The following is a 20358-nucleotide window of genomic DNA, read 5'->3' on the forward strand; positions in this document are numbered from 1 at the left end:
TTATTTTTTAAAGATTTTCTTTATTTGTCAAAGGGAGCCCAAGCAGGGGAGTGGGAGAGGGAGGAGACACCCCACTGAGCAAGAAGCCCCCTGCAGGACTCGATCCTAGGACTCTGGGGTCATGACCCAAGGTAAAGGCAGATGCTTACCCGACTGAGCCATCCAGGCATCCCCTATGTGATAGTGTTTTAATAGTGAATTTATTTATAACTAAGTTGGAACTTTGAATCCCAAAGCTTTTTAAAAATGAGGTATGTATAGCAATTAAATGAAGTATCACAATAGCAGCCTCTCTAAGATTCATGTGAATAATTTTGGAAATGGTAGAGCAGAATTGGTTTATCTTTGAAGCGCCTCTAAAATTTACATGAATTGGCATTCTTAGTTTGAAAACCATATTGAATTAATTTGGTGGAAACTTTTAATGGGTTTGTATCGTTGACTATTTTCCTTTAAAATCTTTACTGTGTAATAAAGTGAACACTCAGAAAACTGAGACTTTTTTCTTTTTTAGAATTGCCATGGGACCAGCCCAGTGACAGTTGTCAGGAATACTCTGATTGGAAAGAAAAAAAAACATACCTCAACCCTTGGAAAAAAATTGATTCAGCTCCTCTAGGTAACTGGGTTGTTGATTGAAAGTACTGATTTCTTAGATAATGAAGTCTGGTGATTGAATTTTTTCTTTATATTTTTTTTCTTTCTAACTTTTAAATAATCATGTAAGTAATCTATGATCCTTGCAAGCAGATTAGAAAATAATATTAAAAAAAACAACAACTGTATAATCCCAGCACTCAGAAATAGCTTCTTTTAATATTTTGATATGCAATTCTACACTTTGTTGTAAAGATGTATAACAAATATGTATGTTTGTTATACATGAATATTATTTATAAGTATGTACGTTTTTATAGAAAATGAGATCACACTACATATGCTATCTTATAACCTTTTTTTTTTTTTTTTTTAAAGATTTTATTTATTTATTTGACAGAGAGAAATCACAAGTAGGCAGAGAGGCAGGCAGAGAGAGAGGAGGAAGCAGGCTCCCTGCTGAGCAGAAAGCCCGATGTGGGGCTTGAACCCAGGACCTGGGATCATGACCTGAGCCGAAGGCAGCGGCTTAATCCACTGAGCCACCCAGGCACCCTCTTATAACCTTTTTTTTTGCCTTAATGCTCTATAGTCATGGACATTTTTCCAGTGACTATAATTTTAGGTCTACATCATTGTTTTTAAAGGCCGTGATGGAATATTACTGTGTGGGTATGTTTACTATATTCATCCAATTCACTTTTTTTAGAGATTTGTATATTTTTTTAATTTTTCACTTCTGAAAGACATATGATGATCATCCACATAATGCACATACCTTTAAATTATTTAATTAAAAAACAAATCCAGAAGTGTTAGGGATGTAGGCAGTTTTTAATTATTATGGCTTACTTGGCCAAATTGCTTTTTAGAAACTTTGTACCATTTCATTACAATCTCATTAGTTAATATTTTTAAATTTTTAAAAAGATTTCATTTATTTATTTATTTATTTATTTTGAAAGACTTTATTTTGAAAAACTATTTATTTATTTGACAGAAAGAGAGAGCATGCATGTACAAGTAGGGAGAGCATCAGGCAGAGGGAGAAGCAGGGTCACCATTGAGCAGGGAGCCTGACTTGGGGCTCATCATGACCTGAGTCAAAGGCAGACACTTAACTGACTAAGCCACCCAGGTGCCCCAAAGATTTATTTATTTTATTTAATTAATTAATTTAAGATTTATTTATTTTCAAGAGAGAGTGCACATGGTGTATGAGTGCAGTGGGGAAGGGTAGGGAGTGTCTTCCGCAGATTGCACTGAGCGTGGAGCCCAGCATTGGGCCCAATCTCAGGACTCGGAAATCACAAACTTAGTGGAAACTAGGAGTCTGTTGCTTAACAGATTGAGTCACCTAGGTGCTCCTATAGTCACTGTTTCTTATCTTTATTTTAAATTTAATATCAAATTAAATTTAGTATCAAAATTAATATCAAAGCTAGCCATTACTAACTTTTTTGTCCATTTTTGTGGATGATCTGTTTTACTCACTTCTACCAGGGAGATTTTCTTAATACTTTATGTGAGTTTTTTTTTTTTAAACATTAATATCATTAGATCTTTGCATTTGTTAGAGATATTTTTCACAATTTGCCATGCATTTTTATTTTGTTTATGCTATTTTCACATGCAGAAGTTTTATATTTTTATTCAAATCTATTATTTTTGTGCTTTGTGGTTTTCTGACTATATTGTTATGTTTGGAAAGGTCTTCCCTACCTCTAACTTAGAAGAAAATTCCCTGTGTTTTTGTGTTTTTATAGTTTCAGTTTTTCATTTAAACCTTGGTCCATCAGAAAATAATTTTATGTTTTGGAAACATATGCATTTTTTATGAAGATAAGATACTTTAGGATGATAGTTGCTTACGTTATTTTCTCTTAAAAAGTTTTTGGAAAGTAGATTTTCCTCATAAAACTGGGTGAATGAGGACATAACATGACATATTAGAACAATAACTTTTGGTATTGACAATTGATGAGGGTTTTTGTATCTTTTTGTTAATGTCGTACATGGGGAGAAACATTTGCAACTGGCTCATGTTCTCCTTGTTTGCAGACAACCAAAAATCGGATCTGAGAATGTAGCAAAGAGCAACTACATGAAATTAAAGCAATAATGTAGTAGGTTTATTTCTTTTCTTGCCCAGAAATATTTGGATATAAGGAGACTACTAGAGAAAATGTTCCACAGCACAAGTTTCTAATCTGCATGACTCTTTTGTAAATGTTGTATTAATATTTTATTTTCAGCTTTGCTGCATAAAATCCTAGTCGAGAATCCATCAGTAAGGATTACCATCCCAGACATCAAAAAAGATAGATGGTACAATAAACCACTCAAGAAAGGTAATATCCTGAAAAATACGAGTATCTTTTTCTGTGAAAGAAAAGACACTTGCAGTCAGTATTACAAGTCAGTAACACGAGATGTCTGTGGTTTCTGTCTTTATGTAGGTTGGTTATAATGTCTATTGGGGAAAACAGAAATGCAAAAAATAATTTTGAACTTTATTAATAGAAGGTCAGAATACTATAGCTAAGTGACTAAGTCTTTTTTTTTTTTTTTAAAGATTTTATTTATTTATTTGACAGAGAGAGATCACAAGTAGACAGAAAGGCAGGCAGAGAGAGAGAGAGAGAGGGAAGCAGGCTCCCTGCTGAGCAGAGAGCCCGATGCGGGACTCGATCCCAGGACCCTGAGATCATGACCTGAGCCGAAGGCAGCGGCTTAACCCACTGAGCCACCCAGGCGCCCCATTGACTAAGTCTTAAGTAACAGAGAAAACTGGTCTTCCAGAGGAAATCACATTAAATCTAAGGTCTAAAGATTGAAGGAGAGCTAGCCCGCTGGGTACTAGCAAGATGAGTGGCAGATTCTGAACAGAGGAAGCAACATCTGGAGAGTCTTAGAATTTGGAAGGTGGTACATTTGAGGAACTTAAAAGTAGGCCAGTATGGCATGGACCTTGTCTGGCTTGTTCATCATGGTGTCACCAGTGGTTAGCACAGTGTGTTGTACATTGTAGGCTCTAAGTAAATGTTTATTGAGTAGATGAGCAAATAAAGAAGGGAGAGAGGTTTGAAATGAAGCTAGAAAGCTAGGTAGTGACCAAATTGTTTAAACTTAAGGCCATTGAGGAATCTTTTGAGAGATTTTTAAGCCAGGAAGTACATGATTATATATTTGGTTTTAAAAGATCTTTCTGGCTACTTTTTTTTTTTTTCATTGTTTTTGACATTTTTTATCCTAGATGTAAGAAGATGGTACCTTGGATGAGATTAGTGGCAATGGGATTGAAAGGAAGAAGTAGATTCCAAAGAAATTTACCAATTAGAATTGATAGGACTAGTGATTGTTTATATGTAGAAAATGAAGGAGGATGAGGAATCCAGGAGGACTCCTTTTTGGGTTGACTAACTCAGAAAATGATGGTACCATTTACTAAGATATAATTCAAGAAAAATAGAATTGGGGAGAAATTTTATTTGATTTTGGATATTTTGAATCTGAGAAGTACAACTGTCTAATAAGGGGATATGTGTATATGTGTAACTCAGGAGATAGGACCAAACTTGAGATGTCGATATTTGGTGTTTTCTGCAAATAGATGGGTAATTTAAACTGGTAGATGAAATTGAGCATATGAAACTTTAAGCAATGCCAACATTTAAGTGGTAGGTAGAGGCCAGGGAAACAGAGAAAAATAGCCAAAGAGATGGGAGGAGCATCAAGAGAACATGGAGGAATTGAAGTTAAGAGAAGAAAATGCATGATAGTAGCAGATACTGTTAAGTGAGTTGATAACATGCAGCCTAAAAGTTTGCCCAGTAGTTATTCATGGTTTTGGCAGGAACAGGTTTGGTGGAGAGGTGGGAGTAATTGTCGAGTACAGTGATTATAGTCTAAAAGAGAGATAATGAAGCAGAGTGTAGGCAGCTCATTCAAGCAGTCTGGCTGTGAATGGAAGGAGAGAGGATAATGGCTGGAGATGAATGAGTTTTTAATTCTTCTGTGAATGCATCTTTTACCTTTCATTCTGTTCTAATAGTAATCCAACTCTCCCCTGGGAACACAGGCTTCCTCTCCAGTGGTAGATGTTTTCTTTCTCACATGCTCCTGCCCTTGAAACATGGGGTGGGACGGACATCCTTGCCACATTCTCCCTTTTTCCTACATTTCTCCCCAACTTCATTTTGAATCTCTTATTATCAAATTACCACCCCCAGTTCCATCCTTGTTACAATCAGCTTTTGAACCCCTAATGAAAATTCCTGCCACATTGTCACTCTCTCCAATAAGACTATTAATGTACATTTTGTTGTGGTTCTTGGTGATTTAAATATTCATTTGGATGATTCTTCCAGTATCCTGATCTTTTATTTCCTTGCTTTTCTCTTCTCTAGTGATCTTCTCTTCAAGTATCCTGCTTTGACTACTGGCAAAATTTTTTCTGGTTTCCTCCTCTAGTACCCTGATTCCAGCAGTCCTTTGACCCTATAGTGGAAATGCAATCCACTAATTCTTCTTCCTTTTCACTGTCTCTTATCTGCTACCTCACTAGGTCCTCAGTTCTATCCTCACTATTTTTTTTTTAAGATTTTATTTATTTATTTGATAGACAGAGATTACAAGTAGGCAGAGAGGCAGTCAGGGAGAGAGGAGGAAGCTGGCTCCCTGCTGAGCAGACACCCCGATGTAGGACTTGATCCCAGGACCCTGGGATCATGACCTGAGCTGAAGGCAGAGGCTTTAACCCACTGAACCACCCAGGCGCCCCCATCCTCACTACTTTAAATCCCAAGGTCAGTCATTATAATGACTTCTTTACATTCAGCTTCTGCTTTCTGGTCCTATTCTCTCTTCATCATGCTTACTGGTCAAAACCCAACCCAAGTTTAATCCAGTCTTCTGCCTGTTCTACACTTACACCTGCACAGCTGATGGTATTTGGACCAAAATACATAACAGTGCTCACTTTAAATTCAGGATCACTAATCTCAAGTGAGCCCTTAACTCTGCCAGACAATTACAATGCACTCTCCACTTCTTTCACAACCTCATTCTCCTAAATCTCATTTTTATACCTTTTCTTTTTTCTCCAACTTCTAATACCTCCTTCCCCATCCACACTCTCAGCCGGTGACAGTACTTCCTGTTTCACTGAGAAGTAGAAACAATCATAAGAGAACTTCCACAAGCTCTCTTCACCATCTATACTCACCTGACCAGGTGCCTCTGTGCTCATATACTCCGCTTTCTCCTCAGTTGCTATAAATAAATTGCTCCAGATATAAGTCAAATCTGTCTTGTGCACAAAGATGAATATATTAACAAAGTCCCAGTTCTCTTTTGCTTACTCAGGGATGTTGTCTAGCAATTCTGCCTTCCTCCTGCATCATTAATTTTTCTTTCTCTCCTTTCTGATCAGCATACCAGCATGCTGTTTCTTTAATCTTACTGCCTGATGCATAGTAGCCTTAATAAAATATTTGGATGAATGAATTAATAAGTAAAATGTTTGGCTAAATTAAGTGTGTTTAAATGGTTTAGGGACAGTTCCAGTTGAGAGGAAAAGGCTGAAGGTCTAAGAGAGAAGGAATGAAGGAGCATCAAGATCCCTGAAGAGAAAGGAGGGTATGGGGCTCACATATAAGTAGAGGGATGGGCATTGGATAGGAGCATGGAAGGGAGGAAAGGATGGGTAGTTGTGAGAATTTAACAAGAGTATAGAAGTTTTGAAGTAATCATTTGGAGAAAGGGAGAGGAAACGGACTAGTGAAACAAAGGAGCATCTGTCACTGTTGAGGATCCAGCTAAGGGGAGTAACCATGATTTTATAGTGGCATCATATTCTGTGTAATAATTATTCTTGGTACCTTTTTCAGGGGGGCAAAGAATGTTGGATAGAGTAGATTCATAATGTTTATTGCCATTATCATCAATTATTTATTTTAAAATGTTTTGATTTTTTAACTTGGTCTCTTTGTCTTCATAGACCATTGTCTGTTACTATAAATGGTACCATTAAAACTATGGCCTTAGTATAAAATCCCACACTTGAAACATACTTACAAGTCAGGATTTGTGAAATGTATAATTTGACAAGTGAATCCTTCTAAGTTTATAATGACCACATTTCTTAAATAAATATAATGACCACATTTCTTACGTAATCATGTACAACATGTACTTTTTTTTTTTTAGGGGCAAAGAGGCCCCGAGTCACTTCAGGTGGTGTATCAGAATCTCCTACTAGATTTTCTAAGCACATTCAATCCAATTTGGACTTCTCTCCAGTGAATAGTGCCTCTAGGTAAGATTAATTAATAAAGATCAAATAGTTGTTGAATGTAGTATTCCCATATGAAATAATACATTATATATATTTTCTTAATAATGAATGTAATTTTTATCAGTGTGAGAATGGTAATGTAGTCTAAGAAAGGCCTGATTGATTTTTTTTTTTTTTGGCCTGATTGATTTTACCTGAAGATATATATATATTTTTTTTTCCCCATATCTTAATGCTCCAGTGAAGAAAATGTGAAGTATTCCAGTTCCCAGCCAGAACCACGGACAGGTCTTTCATTATGGGACACCAGTCCTTCATATATTGATAAACTGGTACAAGGGATCAGTTTTTCCCAACCCACGTGTCCTGATCACATGCTCCTGAATAGTCAATTACTTGGCACCCCAGGATCTTCACAGGTAAGGGAATTTAGTTTTTTCAGATAAGTGGTGAAGAACCTCTTGTTTTTGTCATAAAGCCTTTTTTAAAAAAAAATGTATACATCTTAGAAATACAGTATTAACACTTTAGCATATACACATTTTTTTTAACAAGGAAGAGAGAATTAAAGGTTGCTTTCCTGTATAAGAATCTTAAGTCACAGAAAAGAATTTTCAGACCAAATAGCTATGATATGACTGCTTTTGGTGATACCAGATTTATTCAGGTTTCCTCTGTCTGACATGTAGAACCCTTGGCAGCGCTTGGTTAAAAGGATGACACGATTTTTTACCAAATTGGATGCAGACAAATCTTATCAATGCCTGAAAGAGACTTGTGAGAAATTGGGCTATCAGTGGAAAAAGAGTTGTATGAATCAGGTATGTTTCATAGATTTTCCTGAAGAAAAATGTAAATATTTTAAGTAAAACATGATCATTGTCAGAGTATTTTTGAAAAACAACTGGGGGACACCTGGGTGGCTTAGTCATTTAGCCTATGTTTGGCTCAGGTTATGATCCCAGGGTGCTGGGATGGAGTCCCACCTTAGTCTTCTTGCTCAGCAGGGAGCCTGCTTCTTCCTCTGCCTGCCACTCCCCCTGCTTGCGCTCTCATCCTCTCTCCCCTCCTCTCTCTCTTTCTCTCCGACAGAAAAATAAATAAGTAAAGAAAGAAAGAAAAACAATTGAAATTGCAAAGACTTAAGTAAAATGTTCTTTACCTTAAGAAATAATGTTGAGGGCTCCTTGGTGGCTCAGTGGGTTAAGCCGCTGCCTTCGGCTCAGGTCATGATCTCAGGGTCCTGGGATCGAGCCCCGCATCGGGCTCTCTGCTCAGCAGGGAGCCTGCTTCCCTCCCTCTCTCTCTCTCTCTGCCTGCCTCTCTGTCTACTGTGATCTCTCTCTGTCAAATGAATAAATAAAATCTTTGAAGAAAAAAAAAAAGAAATAATATTGAAAGTCTTCTTTATGTTTATTAAAAATATCAAGAGAGGCAAGTCATGTTTTTAAAAACTGTATATAACTTAAATTGTGGGGCGCCTGGGTGGCTCAGTGGGTTAAGCCGCTGCCTTCGGCTCAGGTCATGATCTCGGAGTCTTGGGATCGAGCCCCGCATCGGGCTCTCTGCTCAGCAGGGAGCCTGCTTCCTCCTCTCTCTCTGCCTGCCTCTCTGCCTGCTTGTGATCTCTCTCTGTCAAATAAATAAATAAAATCTTTAAAAAAAAAAAAAACATAAAAACTGTATATAACTTAAATTGTAATAGTAGGAAAGATTCCCTTCTCTGAAAGATGAATATATTAACAATCCTGTAATTCTTCCATCTCCCCTGCTCCCGCCTACCAATTTTTGTTGTTTATATTATTATAGCATATTTGTAACATTGCAATTCTAATGTGTTTAGGCTTTTCAAAAACCTGATGTTACAGGGCACCTGGGTGGCTCAGTGGGTTAAAGCCTCTGCCTTCGGCTCGGGTCATGATCCCAGGGTCCTGGGATTGAGCCCCCACATCGGGCTCTCTGCTCAGCAGGGAGCCTGCTTCCTCCTCTCTCTCTCCCTGCCCCTCTGCCTACTTGTGATCTCTGTCAAATAAACAAATAAAATCTTTAAAAAAAAAAAAAAACACCTGATGTTACAAAAAACAATTAGAGGTGAATATTACATATTAAAGAGGTCTGAAAAACAATGTAATGCATGATTTTTCACTAAATCATGGATTTAAAGAAAAGAAAGCTATAAAGGATATTATTGGGATAATTGGAGAAATTTGAATATGGTTTTATATTAAATAATATTTTTGTATCAGTGCCAAATTTCTTGGGTGTTACCACAATACTGTGGTTTGTAGGAGAATGTCTTTGTTCATAGGAGAAACATGTTGAAGTGAAGTGTGTTTTCAGTAGCTTGGTTGAAAACTTAAAAAAAAAAGACAACCACATAAAAAAAGTCAAATAAACATATACTTATCTATGTTGATAAGACCAATGAAGGGTATGTAGTTATTTATTGTAGATTCTTTCAGGTTTTTTTGGTAGATTTGTAAGCTTTCAAAATTAAAAGGTAGGGGAAGTTGTTACTATGCAGAAATCTGAGGCCAGCTTGATTTTCCTCTCAGTTGTATAGGTAATTTATTTTATTATTTTATTATTTTTTTTAATTTTTAAAAAAGATTTTATTTATTTATTTGACACACAGAGAGAGATAATAAGTAGGCGGGGGGTGGGGGCGGGATGCAGGCTCCCTGCTGAGCAGAGAGCCTGATGTAGGGCTTGATCCCAGGACCTTGAGATCATGACCTGTGCTGAAGGCAGAGTTTTAACCCACTGAGCCACTCAGGTGCGCCTATTTTTTTTTTTTTAAATCAGGTAGGTTTATTGAGATGAAACTCATGTAACCTAAAAATCATCACTTTAACCATTTTAAAGTGTGTAATTTAGTGGTTTTGGTATATTCACAAGATTGTGCTACCATCATCATTTAATTACAGAACATCCCATTGCCCCCAAAATAAAGTCTCTGGCAATTGGCAGTCACTCCTCATTCTTTCCTCCCTTCATTTCCTGGCAGACACTGATTTACTTTCTGTTTCTATGGACTGCCCATTCTGGAGGTTTCATATAAATGGAATTATATAATATCATATAAATGGCCTTTTATATCTGTCTTCTTTTACTTAGCATGTTTTCAAGGTTAATCCGTGTTGTTTACATTTATCAGTACTTCATTCCTTTTTATGGGAGAATAATTTTCCATTATGTGGATAGAAGACTACATTTTATTTAACCATTTACCTGTTGATGGACTTTTGGGATGTTTCTACTTTTTGGCTATTATTATGAGAAATGTTGCTATGAACATTTTTGTACAAGTTTTTTATGAACTTTGCCAGGGCTGTCATAACAAAATAATCACAGACTAGGTGCTTAAATAGCAGAAATTTATTTTTTCACAATTTGAGAGATGGAAGTCCAAGATCCAGGTGCTGGGAGGTTTGGTCTCTTCTGAGGCCTCTCTTCTGCCTTTCAGATAGCAGCCCTCTTGCTGCTTCCTCATCTGGCCTTTCGTCCTTGCACATGCATACCTGGTATCTGTCTCTCTCTGTATCCTAATTTTTTTTTTCTTACAAAGATACCAGTCATATTGGATCAGGGCCCACTTAGTGGTTTCATTTTAACTCAGTTAAATTTCTTAGGTATATACCTGCTAATGGAATTGCTAAGGTATATAGTAACTCTGTGTTTAACTTTTTGAGGAGCTGCCAAGTGATTTTCCAAAGCAGCTGCTCTGTTGTGCGTTCCCACCAGCAGTGTGTGTGTGAAGCATCTTGTACTTTCCCAGAACATGAGTTTCACTGTTGCACAATTATGGTATACCAGGGTGTTTTTTAGTCATTCCTTGAAATGAGAAGTATTACAAATGGTTTTGTCATTTGGGCTAACCTTATTTTTATTGCCTTAGGTTACTGTATCAACAACTGATAGGAGAAACAATAAACTGATTTTCAAAGTGAATTTGGTAGAAATGGATGAGAAGATCTTGGTTGACTTTCGGCTTTCTAAGGTACTTTTTTTTTTTTAAACTGTTTTGCTGATATTAAAGAAGTATTACATGTTCATTGTAGAAACCTAAAAAATATGAAAATATAAAATGGAGAAAATAAGAATAAAGTTTGATCTTATCATCCAGAGAGAACAGAGACCTAATACTATTTCATTATGGTAGTCTTCATTACGGTAGAATTTTTTTTTTTTTTTAAAGATTTTATTTATTTATTTGACAGACAGAGATCACAAGTAGGCAGAGAAGCAGGCAGAGTGAGAGGAGGAAGCAGGCTCCCTGCTGAGCAGAGAGCCCAATGCGGGGCTTGATCCCAGGACCCTGGGATCATGACCTGAGCCGAAAGCAGAGGCTTTAACCCACTGATCCACCCAGGCGCCCCATGGTAGAATTTTTTAAATGGTATTATATTTACATACATGGCATTTATAAATATGTGGTAACTTGTTATTTTTCATTCAGTATTCTGAACATTTGTTGTTATTATCGTTCTAAAACATAGTTTTTCCAAATGACATTTTCCTTATTATAGAAGTTTTTTGTAGAAAATGTAAATAAGTAAAAATAAAAATAATCCTAAATTATACTGTCCAACAGTAATTACCCTGAATATTTTAAAGCATTCTAAATTTCTTATTTAATCCATATATATATCTTTTTAATAACAGTTATGTTTGTCAAAATGTACAGTATAACTGATGAACATTTATCTGTTGTAAGTAAGTCTATAATTCATATATATATATATATATAGAGAGAGAGAGAGAGAGAGAGTCTTGTTCACATTTCTGGTTATCTCTTTAGGAATTACTGATTCTGAGGTTATAGTTTGGCCTTGGTATATAAGACCAAAAAAGCATTTTCTCTATTTCCTGAGAGATTGTACATGACTCCTAAAGGAGGTTGGAGAAACAGGTCACATTCTAAAATTGGAAATTTGCTGCATTACCATTGTCTAGATGCTTAGTATGGAATTAAATTATTAAGATTCTAGTGTAATAAAATTCTTCTCATAACTGAATGACTGGCTTTGTTGCCACAGTATTTTGGCAAGACTTCAGTGTAGTTGTGTAGCTTAATTTAAATTTAAATTAAACCCCCAGTGCCAATGGAAAACAGTGACTTTGGTCCATAGATATCAATGCTTTAAATAACAAGGTGTAATTGTTTCTCTCTCTGAGCCCAGTGTGTTGGGAATGGTGGCCCAAAAGCAAGTTGGAATTATTTATGTAGCCATTTCTTCTAGGATATTTGGTCTTCATAAGAGGACCTGATGAGAATTGTAGCTGGACATAGCTAGGGACATTTGTCTCTTCTTAACCACTAAAGAGAGTTTGATTTTATGGCAGTCTCTTTTTTTATATCATTTTTGGATATTATTCCTAATATAGGGTGATGGATTAGAATTCAAGAGACACTTCCTGAAGATTAAAGGGAAGCTGAGTGATGTTGTGAGCAGCCAGAAGGTTTGGCTTCCTGCCACATGAGAGATCCATTGGATTCCTGATGAATGTAGTGCTGCTATGTTGACATTATTCTTCCTAGAGAAGATTATCCTATTCTGCAAACTGCAAACAATAGTCTCTGAAGAGTTGACTTTCCTCTAGCCAAACATTTTCCAATTCTTTTTGCATGTTCTTCATACAAACAACATCTATATCGTCACTGTAAGTAAAGCTTTGGGGAACCGATGGATAGAATTCGTTAGATATTTCTTCATCCTGTGTTTAGTGTCTAAAGACCCATGTGATGGAAACCAAGCTTTGGGGATACATGAGCTTACCAGCTTTTATACCAATGTAATGAAAGATAATATTCTTGTCGCATTATTGACAAGACATTTGGTTTCATCCAAAAAGTAGGTATTTCCTCTATGTTGATTTAATTATATGGATGGATTAGTAATAAAGCAATCCTGTGACTTTTGGACAGTAAATTTTTCAGTCTATAAAGTGAAGCCAACTTCAAAAAATATATCCTCAAGATTTGTACTTATATTTTCACAAGGGCCTTATCAGATATATAAATCTGTTTTTGAATTAAAACTGTTAATTAAAATTGCAAGTAGATATGTTTTCTCCATTGTAGTTAATAATATATAAAATACTGGTTGGTCTTTCAAGTAGATGTTAAGCATGGACTCTAGTGCTTAACTACCTTTACTCTAAAATTACTGTTGCACATTTAAAATATTTTTCTATATTATTTTCTACTTTCACAGCTATATTTTAATTCTTTATTACAGAAATAAATTCTGTTTTGAAAATGAATAGCTAACTCTGTGGACTTCTTGGTGACCAAGCTTCTAGGTAGTAGGGAATAAAAAACGAGGGAGAAGTAAGGAAACTGAAAAAAATAGATCTGATTCCTAATTATTTTACTATTAGATTTACTAAGACTTTGTTCTTCTGATAAAATATATATTTTTGAATGTATTAGGTTGGGCCCTGTATTCCTTTTTCCTGGTAATTTATAAAATTAATCATCTTAGTCTGAAGCTAGAACTTGTGAAATTTTATTGTTAGAGTTTATTGCTTATTAGTGTATACTGGTAAATTGTGTTAACTGCAGTATATCCATAGGAGAAATAAATTTTTTTTTTAAAGATTTTATTTATTTATTTGACAGAGAGAGATCACAAGCAGGCAGAGAGGCAGGCAGAGAGAGAGGAGGAAGCAGGCTCCCTGCTGAGCAGAGAGCCCGATGCGGGGCTCGATCCCAGGATCCTGAGATGATGACCTGAGCCAAAGGCAGTGGCTTAACCCACTGAGCCACCCAGGCGCCCCAGGAGAAATAAATTTGAATTGATAGGTGACTCCTAAGAATTGAGCCAGTAAATTCTCAAATATGAAAAATTTTGTTCTTGAAGATTGTCTTTAGTAACTCTCAAAAACAGTTAGCTCAGACTTTGGCCTCTCCTTTGAGCTTTAGACTGTTAAAGACACAGCCAAGCTGACATTCCACTTGACTCATAGTGAACATGTGACCAAAACCAGCTTTTGGTCTGTATCTTCTAACCTGTTCCTCCCTAGTTTCTCTTTATGTAGCCAGTAATGCTACATTCAGCTCTCCAGTTCTCTAAGCCAAAACCCCAGGAATCTTCCTTGACTTGGTTTTCGTATTGTACATTTAATTCAGCAAATCCTATTCAATTTAGCAAATTATTCACAATCTATCCTACTTCACACTTCTACTAGAAGCACTCTAGTTGAAGGCACTGTTACCTCTCTTTTCATATTATTTATCCTTCAACAGTTCAAAAAGGCAGCCAGGATGATCTTTCTAAAATGTGAATCAGGAATCCTTCCCCTGTTCTCAACTCTAATGGCTTTTCATCACACTTAAAACAAAATTCAAAATTTTCTCTTTTACCTCCTGGCTTTATGGGATCTGCTCTCTTACCAGCATCTGGGCCTGCTCTGCCACTTTCTCACTTATCCTGCCCTAGGTGCATTTGCTTTGCACATATTCTTATTTCAAGATCTTTTCCTTTGCTGTTCCCTTTCCCTGGAGTGCTTTACTCCCAAACATTTGTGTGGCTTGTGCTTCACTTTAAGTCCTTGCTTAAGTGTCACCCATTATGCAAAGTCTAACATTTCTAAAATGTTACCCCACTTCTATCATTCTTTACTTGTCATCATAACGCTTACTATCTGATGTTATAAGATATTTGTATTTACCTATTAAATGTCTATTTCTCTCATTGCAGTATGTAATATATAAGCTCCTTGAGGTCAGGGATCCTATATGCTGTGTTCAGTTCTGTGTCCCCAGCACCTATAGGAACAGTGCCTGATGTCTTACAGCATGCAATGAATAGTTGTTAAGTGAAGAAATAGATACTCATTGATCCGGTCTAGCCTTAGAATATAACTGGGACCTGAAGACTACTGTCCATTTTGATTGCTGCCACTCTTAATTCAAGCTCCTTCATCTCCTCCCTGGATTTCTTACTAAAAACTAATGTCTTCCCACTTCCAGTCTTGGCATTTCCCAACCCTCTCTCCCTCCAAGTCTTTTCTAGACATAGGTCCTAACTTTTTTTTTTTTTAAGATAAATTGTACTCTGACATTCCCTTGTTTAAACACCTCCAGTGACTTCCCACTACATCGAAAATAGCATCTAAATTCTTTGCTTGGACTGCAAGATACACCATCTGTCCTCTTCGTTCATCATACTACAGGCAGAGTATCCATCTACTTCCACTTCTATTCGTGAAGCATGCCCAAGCTCATTCCCCTTTCAGGGCTTTTATGTTTACAGCTGCCACCACCTGGAATCCCTTCCAGTAGTTCACATGGCTTATTTAGCATTCAGATCTCAGCCCAAATGTTTTTACTATTCCCAATCACTGTCCTGCTGTTTTGTTTTCTTCATAGAACTGATTACTATCTCAAATTATTTATTGTCTGTCTCCCCCACCAAAATGTAAACTTAGACTTCATTTCCCGTTTGCATATCTCCCCCACCCCCCGCTTCGTGCCCCTTTATATATTTTGTATGTGGAACAGCTGGAATATAGTAGGACCTAAATAAATATTTGTTGAATAAATGAATGAATTAAATATCAGATGAAGAAAATGCTACAGGATATTGTAAGGGGAAGGTGAATTCTCAGCTATTGGAATTTGTATAAGAATGGGGAGGAAGTTCCATTCAGACTTGGACAGATTAGCCCTCACATTTATAATTATGTGAGCATTGGCAACCACCTCTGTAAAGAGACTGATAATAACTACATTTTAGAGTTGTTTTTAATCTTAAATGAGTTAATGTATTTAAAGAGTGTAGCATACCATATTGCACAAAAGGCATTCAATAAACATAAGCTGCCATAGTTTTTCTGCAGTGTTCATTGTGTTGTTGGGAGAATGAGTTTACTCCCATTATGAAAAGTAATATTTGCTTATCGATGAAAATTTGGGAAATGTAAAAATGAGAGGAATAGAATTATTACCCAAAGATAACAGCTAAAATTTTGATAGAAATGTCAACGTGTGCTGCATTGCTTATATGCATAGTGTGGTGTGTGAAGTGGGTATGATTGTTGAGATAAATATAAATACATAAAGTGTGTGTGGTTTAACAAGCACTTGTAAAGTTAATCTGTTTAATCAAACTCAATTGCAGAAAAATCATTTCTGACCCTCATAAGCCTTCCCTTGTACAACTTCCCACTCAGAACCCTCTTCGTTTCCCACAGAAGTAATCATAAAATTTATAATAATCCTCTCCTTGGTTTCTTTAGCTTTTTCAGCTATTTATGCATCTTTATTTTTTTTTAAAATATTTTTATTTATTTGAGAGAGAGAGAGAGAGAGAGAGAGAGAGTTTAAGAGCGAGCACAAGCAGGGTAGGGGCAGAGGGAGAAGCAGACACCCCACTGAGCAGGGAGTCCAATGCGGGGCTCGATCCCAGGACTATGACCTGAACCAAAGGCAGATGCTTAACCTACTGAGCCACCCAGGTGCTCCTATTTATAATACAGTTTAGTTTTGCCTGTTCAGAACCTCATATAAATGAAATTATGCTGTATATAATTTTTATGTGTTGCTTTTTTATTTTCATTAACATGAAGAGCTTGCATGTATCAAATTCATTGATTTTAATTACTGTATAGGATGCATTTTTGAACATATCACTACTATGTATTCTCTCTACTGCTAATGGATGTTTGGATTATTTATAGTTTGACACTATTATTAACACTCCTGCTAAGAACATTGGTGTATATGTCTGTGAATTTCTGTAGGTCCTGGAGAATAGTGTGTATACCTATGATTGGAATGAATAGGTTTTAGGACAATGCATATTTCAACTTGAGTAGAATAATGGCAAACTGTTTCAAAAGTGATTGAACCAATTTATATGACCATGAAAAGAGGATGCAATTGCTGGAAAACAGTTTGGAATGATCTATTAAAGTATCAGAATTTTCATAGCAACAGAATATGTGTTTCTAGTATTTTAGATTTTCCCCTCCATTTGATGTTGTCAGTCTAATTTTTGCCAAGTTACTGGTGTGTAATATTTGTTTGGTATTAATTTGCTCTTTCCTAAGTTTGAATAAGGTTGAGTATCTTATGAAGTGCCTCCCCCACTCTTTTCCTCATTTAAAAAAATTTTTTTTTAAAGATTTTATTTATTTATTTGATGGAGAGAGAGTTCACAAGTAGGCAGAGAGGCAGGCAGAGAGAGAGTGGGAAACAGGCTCCCTGCTGAGCAGAGAGCCCGATGAGAGGCTCCATCCCAGGACCCTGAGATCCTGACCTGAGCAGAAGGCAGAGGCTTTAACTCACTGAGCCATCCAGGCGCCCCTTATAGGACATTAAAAAAAAACAACAGATTTTATTTATTTATTTGAGAAAGTGAGAGAGAGAGGTGAGAGAATGAGTGGACAGAGGCACAGAGGGAGAAGCAGACTTCCTGCAAAGCAGGGAACTGGACTCAGGACTTGATCCCAGGACCTTGGGATCATGACCTGAGCCAAAGGCAGACACTTAATGAACAACTGAGCCACCCAGGCATCCTATCTCATTCATATTTTAATTGAAAGTTTTTATATTGGGTTTTGGAAATTCTTTATATGTCCTAGTTACTAGTTTCTTGTTGGATATGTGGTTTGCAAATATGCTCTCCCATTCTGTAGTTTGCCTTTTCATCCTCTTAACAGGTTTGAAAACAGCAAAAGTTTCAAACTTCAATGAATTCCAGTTATTAATTTTTCATTTTATGAATGACATTTTTGGGATCTGTTAGACACAGAGTCTAACAATCCTTTGTCTAGACTTAGGTCTCAAAGATTTTTCCTATATTATTTCTAAAAGTTCTTATTTTTTCATTTTACATTTAAGGCTGTGATGCGTTTTGAGTTAATTATTGTATAAGGTATATGCCTTAGGTCAAGTTTAATTTTTTTCCCTTTGCCTCTTAATATCTAGTTCCATTGCCATATGATGAAAAGTTATCTTTCGGGGCGCCTGGGTGGCTCAGTGGGTTAAGCCGCTGCCTTTGGCTCAGGTCATGATCTCAGAGTCCTGGGATCGAGCCCCACATCGGGCTCTCTGCTCAGCGGGGAGCCTGCTTCCTCCTCTCTCTCTGCCTGCCTCTCTGCCTGCTTGTGATCTCTCTGTCAAATAAATAAATAAAATCTTTAAAAAAAAAAAAGAAAAGTTATCTTTCCTCCACTGAATTGCTTTCGCATCTTTGTAAAAATATCAGTTGGGTGTATTTGTAGGTCTGTTTCTGAGTTTTCTATTCTGTTCCATTGTTGTATGTCTGTCTGTCCAATAATACTGCATAGCCTTGATTATTACACATATATATTGTGAATTTGATAGATTGATTCCTTCCAGTTTAACCTTTTCAAAGTTGTTTTAGATATTCTAATCCTTTGTCTTTTCACATACGTTTCAGAATAATCTTGTCTGAATCTAAAATAAGAAATTTGCTGGGTTTTAGTTTTAATTGTGGTAAAATATATACAACATAAAATTTATTATTTTAATTATTTTTAAGTGCCAGTTCAGTAGCATTTGGTACATTCACATTGTTATGTAATTATCACCATCAGCCATTCTCAGAACTTGTTCATCTTTTTTTTTTTTTTAAAGATTTTACTTATTTATTTGAGAGAGAGGCAGTGAGAGAGAGCATGAGCGAGGAGAAGGTCAGAGGGAGAAGCAGACTCCCCGTGGAGCTGGGAGCCCGATGCGGGACTCGATCCCGGGACTCCAGGATCATGACCTGAGCCAAAAGCCGTCGTCCAACCAACTGAGCCACCCAGGCGTTCCAGAACTTGTTCATCTTTCTGCATTGAAACTCTTATATCTACGAAACACTAACTCCTCATTTACTTTTCCCTACTAACTCCTGGCACCCACCAATTGTGTTGTCTATTTCTATGAATTTGAAAATTTCTGGTCCTTCATATAAGTACAGTCATGCAATATTAGTCCTTTTGTGTCTGGTTGATTTCACTAAACATTTGTTTTCAGTGTTCACCCATGTTGTAGCATGTATCAGATTTCATTCCTTTTAAAGGCTGCATAATACTCCATTGTAGTTAAAATACACATTTTGGGGGCACCTGGGTGGTTCAGTGGGTTAAACCTCTGCCTTTAGCTTAGGGTCCTGGGATCAAGCCCTGTATCAGGCTCTCTGCTCAGTAGGGAGCCTGGTTTCTCCTTTCTCTCTGCTTGCCTCTCTGCCTACTTGTGATCTCTCTTTCTCTGTCAAATAAATAAAATCTTTAAAAAGATAAAATAAGGGGCGCCTGGGTGGCTCAGCGGGTTAAAGCCTCTGCCTTCGGCTCAGGTCATGATCCCAGGGTCCTGGGATCAAGCCCCGCATCAGGCTTTCTGCTCCATGGATAGCCTGCTTCCTCCTCTCTCTCTGCCTACTTGTGATCTCTGTCTGTCAAATAAATAAAATGTTTAAAAATAAAAAGATAAAATAAAATACACATTTTCTTTATCCATTTATTCTTTGATGGACTTGTTTGTACTTGTTGAATTGTTTGTACTGTGTACTTTGTGAATTGTACTTTGAATTGTTTGTACGTGTTGACTATTGTGAATAATACTGTTGTGAACATGGGTGTACAAATATCTATTTGAGTCTCTGCTTTCAGTTCTTTTGGGTATATGCCTAGAAGTGGAATTACTCATTATATGGCAAATCTATTTTTAATATTTTGAGATAACCCTATAGTGTTTGCCATTGCGGCTCTACCATTTTACATTCCCACCATCCTAGAGTTAAAAAACAATTTATTTAAAATTAATACCAACTTTATTTTGTCATGAAAGGACCCTAGTCCTCCACAGCTTTGCTTCTTCCCTTCCCCATTATGTTTTACTGATGTCACAAATTACATTCTTATATATTATATACCCATTAACATAGATTTATAATGATTTTTTATGCATTTATCTTTTAAATCCTGTGCAAAAGTGGAGTTCTAATAGTTTTCTGCCTATACATAAGGCTTCATTTTTCTCTGGCTGTTTAAAAATTTTTTTTTCTTTGAATATGGAGGTTCATCAAAAAATTAAAAATAAGAATACCATAACAATCCAGTAATTCCCTCCAGCGTATTTACCAAAAAAACCCAAGCTAACCTAAAAACACTAATTCAAAAAGATATATTCATCTTGTTTATTGTAGCATTATTTACGATGGTCAAGAAGATATGGCAGCAACTTAATGTCTATTGATACATGAATGGATAAAGAAGTTAAGGGGTATGTGTGTGTGTGTTGGAATATTACTCAACCATAAAAAAGAAAATTTTGCTATTTGTGACTATACGGATGGACCTTTTATGGGTATTGTGCTAAATGAAATAAGAGGAAGACAAATTTCATATGATTTCACTTATATGTGGAATGTAAAAAAAATTAAAAATCCCAGAAACAGACTAAAAATATAGAAGAAACTGGTGGTTGCCAGAGAAGAGAAAGG

The 20358-nt window shown here is 36.4% G+C and overlaps 1 protein-coding gene across 1 annotated transcript in view; it reads left to right on the top strand.

Moving 5' to 3' along the window:
- The window catches only part of CHEK1 (checkpoint kinase 1), a 28927-nt gene extending 16224 nt beyond the window's left edge, over window positions 1-12703 (top strand). The window contains exons 7-13 of the mRNA XM_047747356.1: window positions 515-619; window positions 2853-2948; window positions 6808-6916; window positions 7137-7314; window positions 7585-7716; window positions 10794-10895; window positions 12284-12703. Coding sequence (XP_047603312.1) covers window positions 515-619; window positions 2853-2948; window positions 6808-6916; window positions 7137-7314; window positions 7585-7716; window positions 10794-10895; window positions 12284-12379 — 818 coding nt within the window. The 3' untranslated portion in view covers window positions 12380-12703. The remainder of the gene's footprint in view (window positions 1-514; window positions 620-2852; window positions 2949-6807; window positions 6917-7136; window positions 7315-7584; window positions 7717-10793; window positions 10896-12283) is intronic.
- Window positions 12704-20358: the final 7655 nt, after the last annotated feature.

This window comes from Lutra lutra, chromosome 10 (assembly GCF_902655055.1).
Source record: "Lutra lutra chromosome 10, mLutLut1.2, whole genome shotgun sequence".
NCBI classification, from domain to species: domain Eukaryota; kingdom Metazoa; phylum Chordata; class Mammalia; order Carnivora; family Mustelidae; genus Lutra; species Lutra lutra.